This window comes from Natator depressus, chromosome 7 (assembly GCF_965152275.1).
Source record: "Natator depressus isolate rNatDep1 chromosome 7, rNatDep2.hap1, whole genome shotgun sequence".
NCBI classification, from domain to species: domain Eukaryota; kingdom Metazoa; phylum Chordata; order Testudines; family Cheloniidae; genus Natator; species Natator depressus.
Genome location: NC_134240.1, coordinates 58,455,096 through 58,475,125, shown reverse-complemented (window position 1 = coordinate 58,475,125; position 20,030 = coordinate 58,455,096). Strand labels below are relative to the sequence as shown.

Sequence of the window (20,030 nt, the reverse complement as noted above, 5' to 3'; positions counted from 1 at the left end):
GCTCGTTCACCTGCACATCTACCAATGTGATATATGCCATCATGTGCCAGCAATGCCCCTCTGCCATGTACATTGGTCAAACTGGACAGTCTCTACATAAAAGAATAAATGGACACAAATCAGATGTCAAGAATTATAACATTCATAAACCAGTCGGAGAACACTTCAATCTCTCTGGTCACTCAATTACAGACCTAAAGGTTGCAATATTACAACAAAAAGACTTCAAAAACAGACTCCAAGGAGAGACTGCTGAATTGGAATTAATTTGCAAACTGGATACAATTAACTTAGGCTTGAATAGAGACTGGGAGTGGATGGGTCATTACACAAAATAAAACTATTTCCCCATGTTTATTTCCCCCCACCCCCACCATTCCTCAGACGTTCCTGTTAACTGCTGGAAATGGCCCACCTTGATTATCACTACAAAAGGTTTTCTCCCCCCTCCCCCCGCTCTCCTGCTGGTAATAGCTCATCTTAAATGATAACACCCATTTTTTCATGTTCTGTGTGTATATAAATCTCCTCACTGTATTTTCCACCGAATGCATCCGATGAAGTGAGCTGTAGCTCACGAAAGCTTATGCTCAAATAAATTGGTTAGTCTTTAAGGTGCCACTAGTACTCCTTTTCTTCTTGTCACAAGCTTGCACTGTCTCCTTCTCTGGGTGGACACCACTGTTGAGGGGACCCGACCGCCGGATCCCATGCACTTCTAAGCCCCCGGGGTCTGGTTAGACCCAAGCCACTGTTCCTAGCTCTGGGCTTTTGGCACAATCCCAGCACAGACCATATGTCTGTCACCTTTCCTTGGGATGTTGGGCTCCACAGCCCAGACACTTGAATTCCCAAAATCAGTGCCCCAGCCTTCCCAAGCCCCCAGTTGCTGAGAGCTCTACCTTACTATGGTTTCAGAGTAACAGCCGTGTTAGTCTGTATTCGCAAAAAGAAAAGGAGGACTTGTGGCACCTTAGAGACTAACCAATTTATTTGAGCATGAGCTTTCGTGAGCTACAGCTCACTTCATCGGATGCATACTGTGGAAATTGCAGAATACATTATTATATACACAGACACCATGAAACAATACCTCCTCCCACCCCACTCTCCTGCTGGTAATAGCTTATCTAAAGTGATCATCAAGATGGGCCATTTCCAGCACAAATCCAGGTTTTCTCACCCTCCGCCCCCCCACAGACAAACTCACTCTCTTGCTGATAATAGCCCATCCAAAGTGACCACTCTCTTCACAATGTGTATGATAATCAAGGTGGGCCATTTCCAGCAGGAATCCAGGTTCTCTCACCCCCTCACCCCCCTCCAAAAACCACACACACAAACTCTCCTTACAACGTGCATGAAAATCAAGGTCGGCCATTTCCAGCACAAATACAGGTTTTCTCACCCCCACCCCCATACACACACAAACTCACTCTCCTGCTGGTAATAGCCTATCCAAAGTGACCACTCTCCTTACAACGTGCATGAAAATCAAGGTGGGCCATTTCCAGCACAAATCCAGGTTTTCTCACCCCCCCCCCCCCACACACACAAACTCACTCTCCTGCTGGCAATAGCTCATCCAAACTGACCACTCTCCCCACAATGTGAATGACAATCAAGATGGGCCACTTCCAGCATAAATCCAAGTTTAACCAGAACGTCGGGGGGGGGGGGGGGGAGGAAAAAACAAGGGGAAATAGGCTACCTTGCATAATGACTTAGCCACTCCCAGTCTCTATTTAAGCCTAAATTAATAGTATCCAATTTGCAAATGAAGGCTATTACCAGCAGGAGAGTGAGTTTGTGTGTGTATGGGGGTGGGGGGGTGAGAAAACCTGTATTTGTGCTGGAAATGGCCCACCTTGATTTTCATGCACGTTGTAAGGAGAGTTTGTGTGTGTGGTTTTTGGAGGGGGGTGAGGGGGTGAGAGAACCTGGATTCCTGCAGGAAATGGCCCACCTTGATTATCATACACATTGTGAAGAGAGTGGTCACTTTGGATGGGCTATTACCAGCAAGAGAGTGAGTTTGTCTGTGGGGGGGCGGAGGGTGAGAAAACCTGGATTTGTGCTGGAAATGGCCCATCTTGATGATCACTTTAGATAAGCTATTACCAGCAGGAGAGTGGGGTGGGAGGAGGTATTGTTTCATGGTGTCTGTGTATATAATAATGTATTCTGCAGTTTCCACAGTATGCATCCGATGAAGTGAGCTGTAGCTCACGAAAGCTCATGCTCAAATAAATTGGTTAGTCTCTAAGGTGCCACAAGTCCTCCTTTTCTTTTTACCTTACTATGAGCACTCAGAGCTTCTTAACTAACCCCTTCAAGAACAACATGGTAGGCAAGCAAGGAACACACATCACTTTTACTCTCAGGAAAGCACAAGAGAGATACAGATCTTTGCAAAACAACCAACAGTCCCAAGGCACACTTCCCCCGTCCGATATGACCCCTTCTATGAGTCAAAGGTCCGGTCAGCTTTTCAGGCAGAGTCCCTCTTACCCTCTCTCCCTCCCTCCCTACAGCTGGGCTTCTGACATGTGGCAGAGGACAGCCTCCCCCCACCCCATTTTCAGAGAGCATCCCCCTCTCTGGTGCGGTTTGCCATGTGCCCAGACTGCAAAATTTGGACCCCCCCCCAGGCATGTGAGTCCCACATGAAGGAAACCCGTGTCTCCTGAGGCAGGCCAGTCCTCATGTGTCATTCAAAGTTGATTGCCCTCAATGGCTCTTTCATCATCCCTCCTTGGCAATGCAGCGTGTGGAACAGACTGACCTTCTCAAGGTCACACTGACATTCCCACACAGAATGACACGTAGCAGTTTAAATGGAAGGCACAAAACCGAACAAAGTTCACAGTTTGAATCAGACATGTCACAATCATCATCTAACTTAATTCCCCAATGGAACTGCCCTGATCAATCAGCTATCGGCCGGCTCTCCTCACACACATCCCTGCCATTCCTGAGAGCAAGGAGGCCGGGGGCAGTCTAGCGTGTGGGCAGACTGGTGTGGAGCTGTGGAAAGGCAGAGAAGATGCTCTGGAGAAGAAATCAAGAGACCACAAGCCCTGCCTTGCTTTTCCTGCCCACAGACACCCTGTGGTTTGCTGCCCCGGCCCTGCCCTCTGAAGATCCACAGGAAGTTCAACCGGTCCCTGATGGCAGGGGTGAGTTAATGGCTGCCGGCCTCCTTCCACCCCACCATTCATTTTCCTCCCTGGCCCCAGCAGCCCTGCTCATCCCCTTGTGCACACGTGACTTTCTCACTTCCCCACTGTAACCTCCACTTCCCGGCTCATCTCCCATAAGGAGCACTTGAAATATTGCTGCTTCACTGCATACTGACTGAGCTCCCCTCCCCATTCCAGCCTCAACTCCCCTCCAGAGCATCCCACTGCCCGCACGGCTTCCCCACTCTTGTGGTTCCAGGGCTAGATACACCTCTGTCCTCGCTAGTCTCACTGAGTGCATCCCCTCAGCTGTCAGGCCCCATGCCTTTACTCCTCACGCAATTCTCCCACTCTTAGGCTGGGCCCGGGACTACAGCACTCATGTATCAGCCGTGGTTAACCAGCAGCTCCAGCTGAGTTCTGGCACCTGTGGTGCTTCCCTATATGGGAGTTTGTGACCAGTGGTGGGGAAAGAAACAACCCCAGACTTCCTAAAAACCAGGCTAGCAGGAGGTCGAGCCAGAATCCTCAGAGCCAAGGGCTCTGTCATTGTCCCTTCAACATCGTCAAGTGTTTGCTGAAGGACGACTTACCTTGAGCCATTCTTTTGCTTCCTGCTTGTTTTTCCTCACAGCCCCCTGTTAAACTAAGCCCTGATATTCACACAGTAAACATCCCAATAACTAGTGCAACATACAGTATTCTTAAGTTATTGCCGCACAGCTCCACGTAAGTTACTCCCCCTCCCCTCCTGTTGGCCTCCAAAGGGGACGGGTGAGGGACTTGGCTCTGTCAACCCACAGGTCGTCCTGCAGTGAGGAGCTCCACTCTGCCAAACCATAGGAAGGTGGACAGAGCAGAGGTCCCTTCTGATGAGCCATAGGCTGCTCTACAGAAAGGGGCTTCTCTACAGTTTCTCCCCACCAAGCCTTCTCCCGTTCCGCAGGGCCGAAGGGCTGCTTTTCCCCATCAGAAAGTTTGTGAAATACAAAATGCAAATCCCCTGTGGCCTGCTTCAGCTACAAGACTCCCCTTCTGCCTACCCCATCCTCACACATTAGCCCCTAACAAGCACAGGGGGCAGATGAGGGGAAGAGTTGCTGCCCATTGAGCCAGAGCATGAGCGCTTGCACTGCTGCTAATGAGGAGACACGTTCTGTGTCTGACAAACTTCCTTTGCCCTGCGAGAGGGAAGTCCTGCTCTGATGATCCTAATTCCCTATTGAGCGCTGGAGGAATTGGAGGGAGGCCATGCGCGGTGGCATATGTAATTTTCTAATACAGACTCTCTGAACACATATACCAGAAATTAAGTTGAATGCATAATACTCCTTAGCCCAGGCAAGTGCCACATAATATATGTCACCGTGAATAAACATATTTATTAGAAAATTAGAGAACAACCAAAAGGACGCAATATATATAAAAGAAATGTGCAAATGCAGTAAGAAATAACTACCCAACCCATTCACATATACATATTGCAGAAACAAAAATTAAATATCCCTGCTATACAGAGGCCATGTTGCCTAGTGGCTAGAGAACTGGACTGGGACTCAGGAGAGCTGTATTCTAGTCCTGGTTCTCACTCTGGCCTGCTGAGTGACCATGGAAAAAAAATCACTGTGCCTCAGTTTCCTGATCTTTAAAACGGGGAAAATACCACTTAGCTTCTTTGTAAAATGCTTTGACATCTACTGATGAAAAGTACTGTATACGAGCTAGGTATTATTATTATTATTTATTTATTACCTCGCACACTTTAAGGAGGACACCAAGATTTTCACTGACCTGGGAAACGTGAGGGTTTAAACGGAATTACTACAACAATTCATAGTCAAATCTAATTGTTCAGGTCGGCTGGTCGTAGGTTCCTCCAGCACCACCACAGAATGCACTAACTACTCCTGACCTTTTCCTCATGTCACCATTGTGCTGCTGCCACCTTTCTTTCTGTAAAAAGAAAAGGAGTACTGGTGGCACCTTAGAGACTAACCAATTTATTTGAGCATGAGCTTTCGTGAGCTACAGCTCACTTCATCGGATGCATACTGTGGAAATTGCAGAAGACATTATTATTTTCTTTCTTTCTGTGGATGCTAGTACTGTACTCCTCCAGCTAACCTCTCCCAGATCTTTTCCAACAGCACCATTCAGACTCTATTCCATCGTTGCTGTCAAATGTCTCTCTCTCTCCCTACTTTACCCGTTACCTCTTACCTGCTCTGGCTCCACATGAGGGAGGACATGATACCACCTCAAAATATATCAGGCCAGATCCTCAGCTGTGTCAGTCAGCATTGTTCTGTTGGCTTCGCCAGGGAGGATGTGGCCCATCATTACTAAGCATACAGCCCATAGTAAGGGGCAGTGCATAGAGGATCCCACAGAGGCACTGTGCCTCAGAGATGCACAACTCCTTGTGGGGCTCCCTGCTTGTATGGGGGATGGACAGAGTAATTTGTTATACTCCTTTGCAGGATGCAGCATACTTCACTCATGCAGCCAGCCTGTTCCACTGGCTAGAGTGGGTGGGTGGCAGAGCCATGGTTCCACCTAATCTTTGCCTCTCCTTGTACCTTGGGGGGAGCATCCGGGCTGCCACTCCTCTGCTCCTTTGGCTGCTGGGGTTGCATCTGTGGCTGGATCTTACACAGCTGCAAAAGTGAGAAGAATCCTTATTCCTTCCTACTGTGCTGCACAGCCACGTAAGGGCTAGTCATGATGTAGCCCTAGATCACTAATCCCGGGATTAGTCCAAACATTTGCTGAGGCAGAAGAAGAAAATACATTTTGTCAAACTGAGAAGAACAAGAGGGTCCTGGGGGTAATTGCTCAGAACAGATGTCAGAGTATGACAAAACCTTGGATACCACTGATTTCAGCAACACTGCAGGAGCTCTTCACTTCCCTGGAGCTGCCACGGTACAAACATGCCAAATACTTTTCGAGGAACATCCAAACACATGCTCCTAAAAGACACACACACACAAAAAAATGAAAAATACAATTGCAACTCCCACACCTGAACATGGCTCATTTTCAGCAAGCCACAGATTCATAGCATCATTGATGTTAAGGCCAGAAGGGGTAATCATCTAGTTTGGACTCCTGCATAAGACAGGCCGTAGAACCTTACCCAGTGATTCCTGAATCAAGCACATAACTTCTGGCAGAGCTCATACCTAGCTTAAGAAAAAGGCACTATTGTTTCAGACTGACTCTGTGTAGACTTTTTTTTTCTCAGGTAATAAGTGTCTGTATATCCTCCTATACTGTCCTGTATTTCCAGTCAGAACATTTTCATCCTGTACCCTTGTCTCTATCTTGCTCTCGCTCTCTCTTGATGTGCTCATCTGAACAAATTTGTATTAGACATCAGCAAAGCTAAGTTTTCATTTCTTTTAATTAGCACTAATAATTGTCTAGCTTCTTATTCAGCCCAATATGTGCACTTTGCTCTCTCACACAACACGTTTTTCAAGTTTTTAACAGCAAGTTGAAAGAGCTAAACAACACACAAGATTGGAGTGATGGCAAGAAAATTGTTACAGTCAAATAACCACTACCGAGAGCAGTGTGGAAGAAACCATCAGCCTCCAACCACCAACCCATTTATTATTGCCCCATAAAAAAACAGGTAGCTCAAATGCATTTTGTATCAATGCAATCACCAGACATCAAGGAAATCACCAGTTGAGACATTAAGCTGCAGAGCACCTCATTTCACATACTTGATTTACCAGTCATAATATCCCAAGACACACAGACTCCATCTCCTATTGCAAATGTTTTGTCAAATTGAGAATAACTCATAATGCAAACATCCAATTCCTGACAGCCACACTCCTTTCCTAACTTGTAACTCAGATGTCATGCTTTCTCTTGTACAAATATTATACGTCTACCACTACTATATCTTTAACTCTAACCACACTAAGGCCACGTCTACACTACCCGCCGGATTGGTGGGTAGTAACCGATCTATCGGGGATCAATATATCGCGTCTAGTGTAGACGTGATAAATCGCTCCCCGATCACTCCGCCGTTGACTCCGGAACTCCACCAGGACGAGAGGTGGAAGCGGAGTCGACGGGGGAGCGGCGGCCGTCGATCCCGCGCCGTGACGACACGAAGTAAGTGATTCTAAGTCAATCTAAGATACGTCGACTTCAGCTATGCTATTCTCGTAGCTGAAGTTGCGTATCTTAGATCAATTCCACCACCCCCACCCCTCCCCACCCAGGCCTAAGATTAAGTGTGTTGAGAGAGTGCAACACATAGAGTGACCACTGCTGTATTCAGTTAGCCAGCGAGAATAATCCCAACAGGTTTTATTTTACATGGGGAAATACATCAATTTGCAACATGTCCCATTCTACATTCAGCTGGTAGATTTTGGTACCATAATCAAAAGAAAGTTATGTTCGTTTTTTTAAATGACTGTGGTCCTAATCCTGCAAACACTTGCATAACTTTAATCGCATGCTTACAGCTCCATAACTTCAATGGGACTAGCTGTGTAAGTAAAGTCAAGCAGGGGCATACCTGTCTGCAAGACCAGGGGCTTTGCTTGTTTTATAGAGTCCATTTCAGAGAAAAAAGGCTACTTTAATTTGATTTAGTTTAATTTAATTTATACCACAGGGGTGGCCAAACTTATTGACTTTCCGAGCTGCATACGACAATCTTCAGAAGTTTGAGAGCTGGGGTCCACCTGCCGGGGCTCAGGGCTTTAGCCCCGCGAGAGGCGCCTGCCAGAACTCCGGGCTTCAGGCCCCACGGCGCTTGAGTTACACTAATGTGACTGCATGCAGAGTCCTGAGCATTATTCCCAGATCTGCTCTGGACTTTTGTGACGTGGGGCAAGTCACTTATCATCTCTGTAAAAATGCAAATAATACCTTACAGGTCATTCTGGGCAACTGTGAGGCATAACTATTGTCCATTATCTTTGAAAACTCATGGCGATCTGGGGAGGTCCCGGATGACTGGAAAAAGGCTAATGTAGTGCCCATCTTTAAAAAAGGGAAGGAGGAGGATCCTGGGAACTACAGGCCAGTCAGCCTCACCTCAGTCCCTGGAAAAATCATGGAGCAGGTCCTCAAGGAATCAATTCTGAAGCACTTAGAGGAGAGGAAAGTGATCAGGAACAGTCAGCATGGATTCACCAAGGGCAAGTCATGCCTGACTAATCTAATTGCCTTCTATGACGAGATAACTGGTTCTGTGGATGAAGGGAAAGCAGTGGACGTGGTGTTCCTTGACTTTAGCAAAGCTTTTGACACTGTCTCCCACAGTATTCTTGTCAGCAAGTTAAAGAAGTATGGGCTGGATGAATGCACTATAAGGTGGGTAGAAAATTGGCTAGATTGTCGGGCTCAACGGGTAGTGATCAATGGCTCCATGTCTAGTTGGCAGCCAGTATCAAGCGGAGTGCCCCAAGGGTTGGTCCTGGGGCCGGTTTTGTTCAATATCTTCATTAATGATCTGGATGGTGTGGATTGCACCCTCAGGAAGTTTGCAGACGACACTAAACTGGGAGGAGTGGTAGATACGCTGGAGGGTAGGGCTAGGATACAGAGGGACCTAGACAAATTGGAGGATTGGGCCAAAAGAAATCTGATGAGGTTCAACAAGGACAAGTGCAGAGTCCTGCACTTAGGACGGAAGAATCCAATGCACCACTACAGACTAGGGACCGAATGGCTAGGCAGCAGTTCTGCAGAAAAGGACCTAGGGGTTACAGTGGACAAGAAGCTGGATATGAGTCAACAGTGTGCCCTTGTAGCCAAGAAGGCCAATGGCATTTTGGGATGTAGGGGCATTGCCAGCAGATCGAGGGACGTGATCGTTCCCCTCTATTCGACATTGGTGAGGCCTCATCTGGAGTACTGTGACCAGTTTTGGGCCGCACACTACAAGAAGGATGTGGAAAAATTGGAGAGAGTCCAGCGGAGATTAACAAAAATGATTAGGGGACTGGAACACATGACTTACGAGGAGAGGCTGAGGGAACTGGGATTGTTTAGTCTACAGAAGAGAAGAATGAGGGGAGATTTGATAGCTGCTTTCAACTACCTGAAAGGTGGTTCCAAAGAGGATGGATCTAGACTATTCTCAGTGGTAGCGGATGACAGGACAAGGAGTAATGGTCTCAAGTTGCAGTGGGGGAGATTTAGGTTGGATATTAGGAAAAACTTTTTCACTAGGAGGGTGGTGAAACACTGGAATGCGTTACCTAGGGAGGTGGTGGAATCTCCTTCCTTAGAAGTTTTTAAGATCAGGCTTGACAAAGCCCTGGCTAGGATGATTTAATTGGGGATCGGTCCTGCTTTGAGCAGGGGGTTGCACTAGACGACCTCCTGAGGTCTCTTCCAAGCCTGATATTCTATGATTCTATGAACTAATGCTTATAAAGCACTTGGATGAAAGGTGCTATAGCAATGCAAAGCATTAAGGGCCATATTCTGCCATCGTGCTCAAGTTGAGTAGAACCTTGTTCCGTGAATCTCACTGAAATCGAGGGACTGTTTGTGGAGTAAATACTATAAGTGTGGAGTTTGCAAACAGGGGCAAATGTAGCCTCCCAGTTCAGTGGCTGCACCATCCCCTTTCAGGAGTCCCTGCCTGCTTCCACCCCACTTTTCACGCCCCTACTCTCTCCCACTCCCCAGTGGGCAGCCCTGCCTGTGTGAATGCGCATTCAGGCCTGATTTCTGTGGGTGCACTTGCACCCATGGACCCTGTCTAGAGCAGCCACTGGTTTGCATGTTGAAAAAGGACATGAAGGGTCTGATTCTCTTCTCATTCCAGTCTACACTGGTGTAACTAGGGTTGCCAACACTGTATTTCAGAAATACTGGACAGTTTTCTTAGTACCACCCTGCTCCTCACCCCCCTTGTTGGCTCATGTCTGTTCCACTTCATGGTCCTCGGCACCGAGATGAGTCCTCACTCTGTGCCCTCCCAGAAGCCTTTGCCTCCCCCTCCCAGGTCCCTACTCCTTACCCCATCTCAGTGATGAGCTGCCAGAAGCTGAAGAACCGGTTCCTTCAGTCACTCCAGGTCTTCGGCGGCACATCCTTCAGTCACTCCGGGTCTTCGGCAGCACTGAAGGGCCCGCCGCCGAAGTGCTGCCAAAGACCTGGAGTGAGTGAATGACGTGCCGCCAAAGACCCGGAGCAACTGAAGGACATGCTGCTGAAGTGCTGTCGAAGGACCGTAGAGCCGCCAGGTGAGTAGAGCTCAGGCGGGACGGACAGGATGGTCCCGCGGGCAGCATGTGGCCTGCGGGCTGGAGTTTGCCGAACCCCTTTAACAACCGGTTCTAAACCGGCTGCAAAATTTAACAACCGATTCGCGCGAACCGGTGCAAACCGACTTCAGCTCACCACTGCCCCTCCCTACTGGTGAACCTCAGATCCGTCCCACTTCCCAGGGAGCCAGCAAGATTTCAGGAGTTGAGAGCCCGGGACCAGCACACAGATCAGGGACCGGGGTACTGCCCTGGCTGTGCTGCCAGCCACGTAAGACTGTGACATGTGTGGTATCGCTGCCAGGGCATGCATGCATGCAGCTTATGTTCTGGGTTTTTTTCACTGGGACCAGCATTCCCTTAGTGGATCCCAGTGAAAAAATAAATGACACATTTTCACCAGCAATCTGCATGGCTGTACAAAAACTGGCCAGGAGGCAATCCTAGTTGAAATATGGGATCAAAGGCAGCCCGAACTGATTAAATGACATATTGCCTGTCCCATACTTAAATAAAGGACATCCCTTATAATATGGGCCTATTGGCAACTGTAGGTGTAATTACCTGGCCTCCAGTGGAGTTACTCCCAGTTTACACTTGTGTAAGTGAGAGGAGAATCAGAGTCCTTAAGAAAAAGCTGAGGCCTAATGACTTGTATTGAATTTCTCTGCTCTTGCAAAATCTATGTTTCTAAAAAATAGTTTGGCTAAAATTTTCTTTGAGGGAGGAAAAAAGGCTCATGAAAGCCAACTGCTGAAGAAACATTTCCTGCCTGCCAAGGCTCTGAACAGCTCCTTTTCTGTAGCTTTCTGAAAATGTTTTAGTCCTGAAGGAAAAAGACTCCGCAGATCGTTCATTTCCAGGAACTGACACTAGGGGGAGTAAAACAGAATAAAAGATTGGAGAGAAGTAAAGAAACCATGGAAGAGTTAAAGGAAGAAAAGAATCAGTGTTTTGATGGGTTGATTCTTTGAGTAAGCACTTTTGGATGGCTGCTCCTGTACTCACACTCCCTGTCTCATTCTTTTACACTTTGCAGGTCACGCGTGGAATCAGCTGCGAACAGGTATGTTCTACAGAAGGGGCCAGGTGGGAAGAGCTCAGGATCTTCCTCCAGTCTGATGCAGCAGGAATGGGGTGGAGGGTAACGCAGAGTCTTTGGTGGCAGCCAGTAACAAAGAGGAATAAACGTGGCCACATACACAACAATGAAGGAGGGCTGTGAGACCCAGGTCCAGCAATTGTAAGCCCAGGTTTACAATGCAGTGTAGACACTCGTGGGGGCTTGGAAATACCGAGGTTTACACAGACCCGGGTTTACAATGGAGTGTAGACATGCCCTTGGCAATCCTGGGCAAATCACTTTCTGTGCTTCAGGCTCCCCACCTGTAAAAAAGTAGTAATAATACTTACCTATCTCACATGAGTATCATGGGGCTGTTTGTTTTAATGCTGGTAAAATGCTTTCAGATCCTTGGGTGGAAGGTGACAGGGAAGCCTAAAGTGATTTTATTATGAAGTGCCATTCTCTGATATGTATCAATCAAATGTCAGACCCATAACATGTGTTTGCTAATGTAAATCTCCTCCTGAATAACTCCTTTGCCCAACAATCTTATGTGGATTTTGCATGACCGTTAGGGAAATTGGAATCCGTAAAAGTAAAATACAGAAAGTAAATTTCAGATGCACACACAATCCTGCTTCCCTATGTGTTATGTTACTTAAAGGGAAACTATATCTTTATGCTATAGGCCAGTATTGTGAAATGATTAAGCAGCACAACCAATTTTATAAAATTCAATCAAAATAGCAATGAAAAAGTAGATTGTATCTCTATACCCTTTCCAAAGCCACCCCTTGTGAGTGGGAAAAACTGGAAAAAATCCGGAAAACCCCTCACCTTATCTTCCTTCCAGTCCCTTCTTTCAGATCAACTGTGCCTCCTGCAGAGCACTACCAGTTGAAATGGTTTGCTTACATAGCAAGTTGAGACCCACTGCTTAGGGTAAAATAGCTTGTGCTCCCCTTCCTGCTGTTCTGTTTGTCACATTCACTTCTTGCACTTTGTCATAAACTAGGCCCTGATCCTGCAAACACTTATGCATGAGCTTGACTGCAAGGGCAATTCCATTGAAGTAAATGACACTGCTCACATGCATAAGTGATTCCAGACTCAAGGCTCTACATTGTTAGCTTTTTGTGGCACGACTGTCTTTTACTGTGTCTGTACAGTCAGTGTAATGGGGTCCTGATTCTTGGCTAATGCCCCTAAGAAATACTGTAGTACAAAATTAAAACTAATTCTATAAACAAATGTTGCTATCTTTTGTTATCAGAATGCATGTTGGAATCCATGTCTTTGCACAGAAATATAAATGTAAAAAACAGAACTATTCCAGGTTTCAGAGTGGTAGCCGTGTTAGTCTGTATCAGCAAAAAGAATGAGGAGTCCTTGTGGCACCTTAGAGACTAACACATTTATTTGGGCATAAGCTTTTGTGGGCTAAAGCCCACTTCATCAGATGCATGCAGTGGAAAATACAGTAGGAAGATATATATCCAGAGAGAACATGAAAAAATGGGTGTTGCCATACCAACTCTAACGAGACTAATCAATTAAGGCGGGCTATTATCAGCTGGAGGAAAAAAAACTTTTGTAGTGATAATCAGGATGGCCCATTTCAAACAGTTGACAAGAAGGTGTGAGTAACAGCAGGGGGGAAATTAGCATGGGGAAGTAGTTTAAATGAGCTCCTTAGTCATTTCTGCACCAGAAATTATAAATATCTTTTATGTTTGAAAAGCAGAACAGGGTTCCTTGAAGCAATAAAAATAATACATTTATAGCATTTTACATCTTCAAAGCGTTCTACAAACGTCAGCTATGCCTCAACCCCTGTGAGAAAGGTGGATCAGTATTATCATCTGCAGCTCGCACAAAGAGAAACTGAGGTGAAGCAACTTGATGAAACCACACATCAACTGAGTTTCCCAGCTGGGGTTATGTCACATGATTTCCTGTCTCCCGTGCCAACACTGTGCTCAGTCCTGTAGGCTACTTGCTGCCAGGGACTCTGCATGCTGTTAGTTGACCCCTTCTTGCAGGGGAAGATGGCCTCTGCAGTCATTTCCACAACTAGATCCACAGGTTGGAAATACATATTTGTGCATCAGTCAATTTGTTAAAACAGGGCAGCTGTAAAGACACAGAGATGTCTTGCCAGACAAGAGTTAACTGTGAGGATCTTTATGACTGTAGAAATGGTCAAATAATATTAGAATAATGCAGGGGTTCTCAAACTGGGGGTCTTGAGGTTATTACACGGGGGTCTCTGGTTGTCAGCCTCGCACATGGCGGGTCTCTGGCTCTAAAGAAAGGGTGCCAAAACAGAAGTTCATCCAAGGTGCAATTTTCTCTAAGGCCAGTCCTGAGACTACGACAACATTATAGGGCTTACTTCTGGCACCTTAGAGACTAACCAATTTATTTAGTCTCTAAGGTGCCACAAGTCCTCCTTTTCTTTTTGCGAATACAGACTAACACGGCTGCTACTCTGAAACCTGTCATTATAGGGCTTGATTGTTCAGCAGCTGAAGAGCTGCATTAAACCGCAGACCAATCAAAATACTAAGAGTGGCCAAAAAACCCCTCATTTATAATTAACAGTCAGACTCACAGGCAAGGGTGGTCCTGGGGGAGGCTTCCAGGGGCTATAGCCACCCCAAAATTTGCCTCAGCCCACCCATAGCCACCCGTCCCAGCACAAAGGGCAAACTTTCCACAGAAGTAAGGATGGCATAGTATGGCATTGCTACCTTTGCAGTTCTCTGCTGCTGCTGGTGGCGGCGCTGCCTTCAGATCTGGGCACCCGGCCAGCAGCCACCACTCTCTGGCCACCCAGCTCTGAAGGCAGTGCCTGCCGCCAACAGCAGCACAGAAGTAAGGGTGGCAATGGGGCAAAGGGTGGCAATGGCACAATGTGAACAATGATACTGACAAAGTTTCTTCGCCTCCCCCTCCATCCCCCCCCCCCCGTATTAAACAGTAACTATTTAACTCAAGAGGCTTGCTGTGTGAAAGTGGTCACTCATACAAAAAGTTTGAGAAACAACTGGCATAATGGATTAGAATGACTTTCCTTCCATTTAAAAAAAATATTTTTTTTATTTACTAAATAACATTTCTCCAGCTCTAACTTTAGTATGTTACCCTAGATCACTGCTGCCAAAGAGAGAGAAATAAAGTCTTGTTTATCTAGGATATTTTTTCTTCTTTTTCAGAGAAGAAGTTAGTTTATAAGAACAGCAAAATACAACTGACCTCCAGTCATTTTGGAATGGGGTACATTCAGACTGGACATTTGACTACTGCTGTACCTGATCTGTGCATCAATGGAAGACTTTCGTCCACGGGGCTGTCTCAGCAGTCCGAAATTCAGTTTTTTGAAAAAGTGAACCAAGTGACTGATTACAGGAAAGGCTTTATAGTGTGCACAACCTAAGGTTATCTCTGCACTCAGAAAACATTGTGCACTCATATTATGTGCCTGAGGGGAATGCATGATGGAAATACACATGAGATGGGCTTTGTTCATTAACAGGTCCTGTTTGGGCTATGATAAGTATATGATTTTTTTTTAAATGAATGAAATCAAAGGTGCCCCAAAACTAGAGATGGGTTCAAGCAGCAACGTTCATCTGCATTGATATTGCAAGCACCTCAGAGATGGGCCTGAAGGGAGAGAAAATGGCAAGAGGGGTTGCTCAGCCCATTGCAAATATAGGGGCCATTTGGAAAATGTGGAGTAAGGTTTAGTTTTTGAACACCAGCCCCTTGATGCAAAAGCTACGGGTGTTCTGATTTGGGGCCTCAATTCTGTACCTGAACTAGAAGGTAGAGAAAAGGGATTACTCATGATCTTTCTTTAATATGTATTTAGGGCCCTTTGTTTTCATTTTTTATTTTATTTATTTTTTCCTGGGAATTTATCAGTGTTTATTACCATAACAACAAAAGCAGGTGAAAATCAGTGCAAAAAACTATTACGAATTTTTTTGTGTAAATACCAGGTCTATTTTGGTGGACAGAAAGATGGGGGGGAAGTATTCAGTAGATTTGAATTCTGTTCATCAGTGTGGTTTGCTGCGGAACCAGAACAGAACTCAAAACACAATGCTACCTCTGAGTTTAAGAAAACAATATATCTCTAATCCCCAATAAAACTTTTCATTTGAATAAACAGTTTACTGTTGTAGACTTAGACCTATTAGCCTATAAATATTTACATTTAATAATTGGGCCACACCATGTGCAGCGCATACACTCAGCTTCATCCTTTAAGCTGTGAATCTAAACTTTGTAGCTCTGGCTCATCTCTACAGACACATACATTCCACAATATCATATTTTAATACTAGGCTTGATTGCTAAATCTGAATTTAGAGCCAGCTTCTGCTCTCAGTTACATCAGTATCAGTCTGGAGTAATTCAGTTGAAATCAGTGGAGTTTCCCCAGTTCTGCACCAGAATTTATCCTTTTATTCAACAGTGCTTTTAGTGGTGGTAGCCTGAACCCCAAACTGGAAACACTGTGTCTCAATAAGAAGGACTGACCACTTGTTCATGTGTTTGCCGAACCATGGAAACGAAGGCCCCAAATTCAGTAATGAACAGGAGCAGACTCAGTTGATCCTACATGGTTAACCAAGAGCTGAATGAGGGTCTTAATGATCAATGCACATTCATTGCTTGGCCATATCATAACTGCACAGCTGTAATGCCAATTTTTTGCACCTGTGAAGAAAAAATATGTTTACTGTGTCTAAAATCATGACAAAAACATTATTTGTTCTATACTCAGTGAACTAGGGAATTCCAAATATGTCAGTGAAACTAGTCACCGTGGATCTCTCTGCTTTGAAATACACCTCATCTTTCATTGCTCAGAATAAGGGGGAAATGCAGTCGAGACAAAGAAAAGAGCTATATTAGAATGATTTGCCTGGATTCCCAAGGTGTCTTTTATCCAATTCAATAGCAAATGTTGCTAATGAACTGCTATGTTAACAGATCACCTAAAGCAGTAATGTGATACTTGTAAGTAATTTTGTGGGGATGGGGGAGAGAATAAACCATTGTGTAGGGTATCGATTGATTTGCTTCCTTTAGCATCATTTTAATTAAGACTTCTGGTTTGGAACAGGAGAGAGGATGTGGTCATAGAGGGAAGCTGTACCTTTACTTATCTTTATGAACAACTCTTTCCTTCACACCCTTGCAGAACTGCATAGGAAAATGAGACATTACAGGCAGGCAGTGAATGGGCAGGGTTGGGGAGTCAGGGTTAATAATATGGATCAGGTAAATTTAAAGGGCTGAAGAATAATACTCTGTCCAGGAGAACATGGGCTAGGAATAAAAAATATATTATGGATGGGAGTTTCAAAAGCACTCAGGAGTGGCCTCGCTCTGCTCCCATTGAAATCAATGGCAATGTGAATGTATGATAACTCTCCCCCACTAGCTCTGTCTCATAGATGATGGGCATAATAGGCCAGGGAAGACTAACCCTCCCCTGGCACAGCTGCTGCTACCCCGCCACCTGATGCCTGGGCCATGGTGGCCCCGCCTGTGCTCCACCTCTTTTCCTTCCTGCTCCGCCCCTTCCTCGAGGCCTCCACCACTACTTGGCAGCTGAGTGCTTCCTCTCCTTCACTCCATCCCCCCTCTCCAGAGGTCCCCACCACTCCACACATCCTCGTGGGCGGTGGAGACCTCGCTGCGGACGGGGGGGTGCAAGGGATGAGGGACGTGGAGAGCGCATGCAGCAGGGGCCTTGGGAGAAGGGGTGTGTGGAGGAGAGGAGGAATGCAACAAGTAGCAACGGGGGGCGGGGTGAGCAGCGGGGGGCTGGTGTAGAGTGTGAACGGGGCCCCGGGTGGAAGAGGTGGGAGTCAAGCGAAGAAGAGGTGGGACAGGGAGCTAGCCTACCCCAGCGGAAGCTTCACCCACCGCCCATGCTCTGCCTCTGTGCTATCTACTTAGACTGCAAGCTCTTCAAAGCAAGGCCTGGCTTACTATGGGTCTATAAAGTGCCTAGCACACACTTTAATGCACTATGGTCAACATTTTCAGAAGTGCTCATTAATTCTGTATTCTTCTGGAGGGCTCTGACCAGTGATGAGCTGCCAGAAGCTCAAGAACCAGTTCCTTCACTTGCTCCAGGTCTTCGGAAGCACTTCGGTGGCACATCCTTCAGTTCCTCCGGGTCTTCGGCAGCACTGAAGGACCCGCAGCCAAAATGCTGCCAAAGACCCGGAGCGAGTGAAGGACCCGCTGTCGAAATGCCGCCGAAGACCCGGAGCGAGTGAAGGACCCGCCGCCAAAATGCCGCTGAAGGCTCAGAGTACCACTGAGTCAGCAAAAATTCACATGGGAGCCTCCCCAGCCGAGAGCTCAGGCGGGACAGACAGGATGGTCTCGCGAGCCACATCCTGTCTGTCCCGCCTGAGCTTCCCCACCCCTTTAACAACCGGTTCTAAACCGGCTTCAAAATTTAACAACCTGTTCGCGCGAACTGGTGCGAACCGGCTCCAGCTCACACTGGCTCTGACCCTGCACCATTGAACTCAATGGGACCTCTGCCCACGATCAAGTCCTGTTTGTGTGCCCAACTTGAGACACCTTGTGCCTAGTTGTCAGAGATGCTGAGCACCCAAAGCGCTCAGTGAAGTCATTGGAGTGACTCTGGATTTATACCAGTGTCAACGATTTCAGAATTAGCCCCCTGATATGCAGACAACTACATTCACTATTTCCTACTGAACCATGCTCCTTCCTCCTAGCAGATGTACAGAATAATGATGGATTGGCTCATTTAGATGAGAAAACAAACGTTTACTTGTATGCCACCTACTAACAGTTAGGGTTTCATACACATCATGCATTTTTAACGAAGAAGTAAGCAATCAGTACATTTAGTGACAAACAGTTGTCCAGCAGCAGCTGGAATTGTTCACTAGACAAAGAGAGAGAGTCAAATTCTGCTCCCAGTTACACCACTGTAAATCAGGAGTAATTGTTGAAGTCAATGGGCCTGACTGTGCTCTTACTCATATTGGTATAAAATAGGAGTAATTCCACAGAACTCACTGAAGTTACATTGGTATAAAAGCAGTGGCAGTGAGATGGCAATCAGTCCCAGTGAAACAGACTGCATTCGTATACATCTGGTAAATGAGCGAAGAATCTTCTCCCATGTTTCCCAAACAGGACACATTGTGAAACATGTCAATAGGCAAAACAGTTGCCTCCTGGATATCCCTTAACTGTTCTCCTGCCCATAACTGGAAAATCAGGTCGCTTTAAATGCAGGAAACAAAAATGCCCTTCACTAATCAAGTGCAACAGAAACAGACAATTACCAAAGAAGGGGCTCTGTCTGACTCACCAATGAAAAAAAGGAAAAAATATAGCCAAAGGAAAATATATACCTACCACACCAGTATGGCATATAGGTAGAATACCTGAAGACATGACACACATCCACAGAGAGTACTAATTAAACACAAGACTGAATCAGAGAAAGGTATGTGTGGTGATGGAACAGCAGGTGTGGTTTTCTAAGAGCTATGGGGCACCTACAATTCCAGTGGGAGCTGTGAGGGTTCAGTGCCTCTGAACCCCCCTTACACATGTACTGGTCTATCATAATCAGAAGGGAGTGAAATAAAAATGAGTTGCTCTTGGCTATATCATACACAAGGCCCTTACCTTCTCTAATTTGATATCTATGTCCTTATCTGGCCCCCCATTACCATAGCATCTGAGCACCTCACCATCTTCAATGTAATTAACCTCCCAAGACCCCAGAGTGGTAGGGAAGTGTTCTCCCCATTTTATGGAGAGGACCATGAGGCACAGGGTGGATTAAATGTTTTGTTCAAAGCCCCTCAGGACACATACAGCAGAGTATGGAAAAGCACCCTCCCTAGCCTGGGGCTTGGAAGAGGCCTTTACAACTACACAATCCCGCCTCTCTAATATTGCTGCTGAGTGATGATTACCATGTTTTGTCTTACCTAATGCATGCTCTTGTCAGATACCTTAAAATTAGACCCTATAATTCTCTTTTCATTCACAGCAATGTGAACCAGGTGACCCGGCAGAGAACTCTGTGGCATTATGTTAGTATAAATGCAGTGTGAGCTGACACTCAGGACCAAATACAAATGTTCTCCTGCGAATAAAGCCCATCCTCTGTGTTCCTTTTACAAACTTGTTCAGTCTCTATACACCATGCAATGGGTGGGCATAGGACGGTGGTAAAGTCTAACTTGTAGTACCAGCCCCAGTGCTAACTCATGGTTTCTCCTGAATGTGATCGTCACAAAGGCATTTCACCAGACAGATTATGTTACACTTGTGGCTAGAGAATTAATTCTGAGTTATACATGATTAAAATTATTACTTTTAACCATATTCTTCATTAATTCCATGATGCTCAGAGAAAACTCACAGGCCTGGGACCAAATGCAGACACGTTCTCTTGTGACTATTGTAAGGGGACTGGTGTCCCCTTTCTAA

At 46.0% G+C, this 20,030-nt stretch overlaps 1 protein-coding gene across 3 annotated transcripts in view; it reads left to right on the top strand.

Moving 5' to 3' along the window:
- TMEM273 (transmembrane protein 273) overlaps nucleotides 1-15,636 on the top strand; it is a 35,918-nt gene extending 20,282 nt beyond the window's left edge. The window contains exons 6-7 of one of the 3 annotated variants that reach the window (XM_074959914.1): nucleotides 11,481-11,507; nucleotides 14,726-15,636. In XM_074959914.1, coding sequence (XP_074816015.1) covers nucleotides 11,481-11,507; nucleotides 14,726-14,744 — 46 coding nt within the window. In that variant the 3' untranslated portion in view covers nucleotides 14,745-15,636. The remainder of the gene's footprint in view (nucleotides 1-11,480; nucleotides 11,508-14,725) is intronic. The other 2 variants (XM_074959915.1, XM_074959917.1) reach the window with 2 other exon arrangements.
- The last annotated feature ends 4,394 nt before the right edge of the window (nucleotides 15,637-20,030 follow it).